The 4,125-nt window shown below is 55.2% G+C and overlaps 2 protein-coding genes across 2 annotated transcripts; both read left to right on the top strand.

Moving 5' to 3' along the window:
• Window positions 1-791: 791 nt before the first annotated feature.
• LOC109192711 lies at window positions 792-1,718 on the top strand. The gene has a single exon (XM_019343412.1). It carries the CDS (start codon window positions 792-794, stop codon window positions 1,716-1,718), a length of 927 nt encoding a protein of 308 aa, XP_019198957.1.
• A 123-nt stretch (window positions 1,719-1,841) lies between these two features.
• Window positions 1,842-3,470, top strand: LOC109192710. Its single transcript, XM_019343411.1, has one exon. It carries the CDS (start codon window positions 1,842-1,844, stop codon window positions 3,468-3,470), a length of 1,629 nt encoding a protein of 542 aa, XP_019198956.1.
• Window positions 3,471-4,125: the final 655 nt, after the last annotated feature.

The raw sequence follows: 4,125 nt of genomic DNA, 5'->3' as shown, positions 1-4,125 counted from the left end.
CCCTAGCTATCCGATTACTCATCTTTTGCGATCACTTTTGAGAAAGGTGAATCCACCAACCAAAGGTTGTGTTGGACCTCCTTGGGCCCGCAAACCCAAAAACCAACACTGGCGCCGTCCGTGGGGATCGAAACAAAGAGCTACGTGACTCTCTGAGTAGGGCGAGTCCTGAAGTCGACCAAAGAAGCGTCACAAGCATGTCGGAAGAACGAGACCAAGCGAACAACCGTAATGATGGAGTGGAGGCAGATCTGAGAGATCAGTTGAATCAACGAAACGCTCAAAGTCAGGAAAACGAAACGGCACTGGTGAACCGGCAGCCACCCATGATACCCCTCACCCCGGAACAACTCCACGCGATTGGGCGAGCCTTCGCCGACGCAAGTCGAGGAGTGAGGGAGCACTCAGTTTCTCGACCGATGCCTCGCCATCAACAACCGTCCCAGAGGCCGGAAGACAGACAGGAAAATCGACGGGCGGAGAGCCAGCCAGTACGATCGGTCCATTCGAGGCTGGGTCCGAATACCGGGCGACAGCCAGCACGAGAGCGACTACGGGAAAGGGAGCCCAGCCGCGCACCAGCAGGGCCCCAAGATCGGGAAACCGGTCGGGAAAGAGCTCGCACCAGGAGAACTAAGACTCGGACACGACGGACCGAGCGCATAACTCGCAATGATGACCGACCGGCTGAATCAGAGGTCGGCGAAAGTACGGAATCCACATGAAACCACACTCGCAATGAAGGCAATGTGGCCCAATTGGCCAGAGAGGTACGAGATATGAAATTACAAATGGGGGGAAAGACCAAATCCCCTGGGCAGACGTTGCTCACCGCTTTGCCGTTCTCCTCCGAGATCATGTCCTACAAAGTGCCCGGCGACTTCAAATTCCCGGAACAAGCCACCTTCGACGGATCTGGAGACCAACGCGAGCATCTTCTTAGCTATCAAGCCAAGATGCAGGTCTTGGGAGTTCGGGACCCGGTGATGTGTCGCGCCTTCTTGCCCACGCTGAAAGGCTCGGCACAAAGGTGGTTAGTGGCGCTGCCTCCGAAGTCGATTCACAATTTCGAGGAGCTGGCCGATTGCTTCATGAGCCATTACGCAGCCAACATCAAACCACAAAAGGATCTGACTCACCTGGGAGACGTCCACCAAGAGGAAGGTGAGTCTCTGAAGGCCTACTTGGTTCGATGGCAAAAGGAGATCCAGTCTATCGAGGAGGTTGAAGATCAGACCGCGCTTACTTTCTTCATCGAGTCCTTGCGATCCGGGCATCTATACCGGGATCTACGGGATAACCGCCCGGCTACCTACGCGGAAGCCATACACATGACCAATAAAAGGGCTAACACGGAGCAGGCCATGAAGTATAAACGGCAACGCGAAGTCGGAGGATCCACCGGCGGAAAGAGGACCCGCGCAGAAATCAAGGAAAGGCGCCCGGAAGGGGCTCGGCGACCCAACGCTAGGCGTCCCTACGACAAGCCTATGGTTCATCCCTATATGGCGGTTCCTCAACACCCAGTACACGAGGTTCAAGCGGTCGCTCCGCCTCCGCCCCCGCCGACTGACGAGCGTGTGGCGAACGAAGAGACAGGTAAGAATTCTAAGTACTGCCGCTATCATAAATCTTACACTCATAGCACGGAGGAGCGCTTTTACTTGAAAAAGGTCATGGAAGGAATCATCCAACAAGGGACCCCGCCTCCTAATTAGTGGAGGTGAAGGTCAGTCGCACGGGAGGACGATGACCCCGCGGTCGCCGCCGAGAGTAGCCGGGGCAAACGGCCGGCCACTGAGGATGACGAGGCCCAGTGGCGACAGAGGCTAGTTATTAACATGATAGTCGGCGGGCCGGAAGGCGGCGACTTGGCGAATACCAGAAAGGCCTGGGCTCGACAACTGTACGTCGGGACAGTGTACGGGCGCGAAGAAAGCTCAAAGAAGGCGTGCCGGGAGCCGATCACGTTCACTGACAAAGATTTGCCCACGAGGGAGACACCGCATCGAGATGCGCTGGTCATAGCGATGGACGTAAATCGAGTTATCGTTCGACGAATCCTGGTCGACACCGGAAGCAATGTCAACGTGCTATACCTCGACACTTTCACAAAGATGGGATTAACTCGAGAACAGCTGAATCTAGTCAAGACACCACTCGCCGGTTTCACGGGAGACTCGGTGGAAGTAGAGGGACCCATCACCCTGCCGGTGGAAGTCGGCAGCTATCCCGACGTACAGAAGCTCAGCATGAAATTCATCGTGGTAAACTTAGCCTGCTCACACAATGCTATACTCGGTCGACTGGGCCTGGAGGATCTAGGAGCACTGATCTCCATCGAGCACCTCTGCTTGAAATTCCGCACGCCGAACGGGATAAGAACGGTGCGTTGCGATAGAAGAGCCGCCCGTGCCTGCTACCTGCAAGCCTGTAGGGGGATGGCCAAGCGTGGAATGCAAGTCCACGAAATCACGGAAAAGCCCCCAAAGAAAGCAATGATACCCCGCCCGGAACCAGCCGTGGAATTAGAAGAAATCGAGATCAACCCCAAACGGCCGGACAGGCTGGTCAGAATTGGGATCGGTCTCCCCAGGGAAACTCGGGAGGAAATTATCCAAGTACTCCGAAAGCATCGGCTGGTCTTTGCCTGGGGGCCAGAGGATATGCCAGGTGTCGACCGGTCCATCATCGGCCATCGACTCGCCGTGGATCCGGACCATCGGCCGGTCGTACAGAAAAAGCGGTATCTCGCCAATGACCGAAGGGAATTCGTAAAGAAAGAGGTGGGCACGCTGCTAGCCGCGGGCCACATCCGAGAGGTTAAATACCCGGAGTGGTTGGCGAACGTAGTCCTCGTACCGAAGCCCCCAGCCTGGCGGATGTGCATGGATTACACTGATCTTAACAAAACCTGCCTAAAAGATCCGTTCCCCTTGCTGCGGATCGATCAGCTGGTCGACGAGACAGCAGGGTCGGCTCTGCTGAGCTTCATGGATGCCTTTAGGGGATATCATCAGATTTTCATGCACCCGGCCGACGAAGAGAAAACCGCGTTCCTTACACCAGACAGGGTATATTGTTACCGAGTTATGCCCTTCGGACTCAAGAATGCTGGGGCCACCTATACTCGGATGGTAGCCCGGCTATTCCAAGACTTACTGGGAAAATCCATGGCGGCCTACGTGGACGACATGTTGGTCAAAAGCAAAGAAGAGGCCAAACACGCGGAAGATTTGGCCGACTGCTTCCAAGTGATGCTAAGGTATAATATCCGACTGAACCCGAAGAAATGTGCCTTCGTGGTGCAAGGCGGAAAATTCTTAGGATACATGGTGACTAAACGAGGCATCGAGCCCAACCCGGAGAAGGTCCATGCCATCATCGATATGCAGCCTCCCAGCACCGTCAAAAACTTACAACGGTTGACTGGTCGACTGGTCGACTGGCTGCCCTCAGTCGCTTCCTAACTAAGGCGGCGGATAAGACTATACCATTCTTCGAGGCCATGAAGAAAAAGGAAGGCTTTGCCTGGACGGCCGAGTGCCAATAATCGTTCGAGAAACTAAAACAGTATCTTTCCACACCTCTGGTGTTGTCCACCCCACGGGAGGGTGAGCCTTTGTTTTTGTACTTGGCCGCCTCCCCTAAGGCGGTGCGCTCGGTATTGGTCCGGGAAGAAGAGCGTACCCAGCACCCGGCATACTACGTAAGCCGCTCCTTAAAAGCCGCCGAGACACGGTACACAGCCTTGGAGAAAATTTTCTACGCGCCGGTAATCACCGTACGCAAGTTAGCGCCCTATTTCCAAGCCCATATCGTCCGGGTACTGACTGATCAGCCGCTAGGGAGCGTACTGCGAAACCCCGCATCGTCAGGTCGACTGGTAAAATGGGCCGTGGAGTTAACCCAGTACGGGATCGAGTATCAACCGCGACCATCCATAAAGGGGCAAGCCTTGGCCGATTTCCTGGTCGAATGCACGGCAGGGGAAGAAGATAAAGAGCACACCACGGAAGACCGTTCAGGTGAATGGTGGGAGATGCATGCGGATGGAGCGGCAAGTCGACAACACTGTGGAGGCGGAATCATGTTAATCACTCTAGAGGGATTCCGACTCTACTA

This window comes from Ipomoea nil, unplaced genomic scaffold (genome assembly GCF_001879475.1).
Source record: "Ipomoea nil cultivar Tokyo-kokei standard unplaced genomic scaffold, Asagao_1.1 scaffold1833, whole genome shotgun sequence".
Taxonomy (NCBI): Eukaryota; Viridiplantae; Streptophyta; class Magnoliopsida; order Solanales; family Convolvulaceae; genus Ipomoea; species Ipomoea nil.
This window is presented reverse-complemented; position numbering and strand designations above follow the sequence as displayed.

Bases quoted from the DNA above. Each gene is read 5' to 3' on its own strand.
- LOC109192710 (XM_019343411.1), top strand. From the start codon at position 1,842: ATGATAGTCGGCGGGCCGGAAGGCGGCGACTTGGCGAATACCAGAAAG.
- LOC109192711 (XM_019343412.1), top strand. From the start codon at position 792: ATGGGGGGAAAGACCAAATCCCCTGGGCAGACGTTGCTCACCGCTTTG.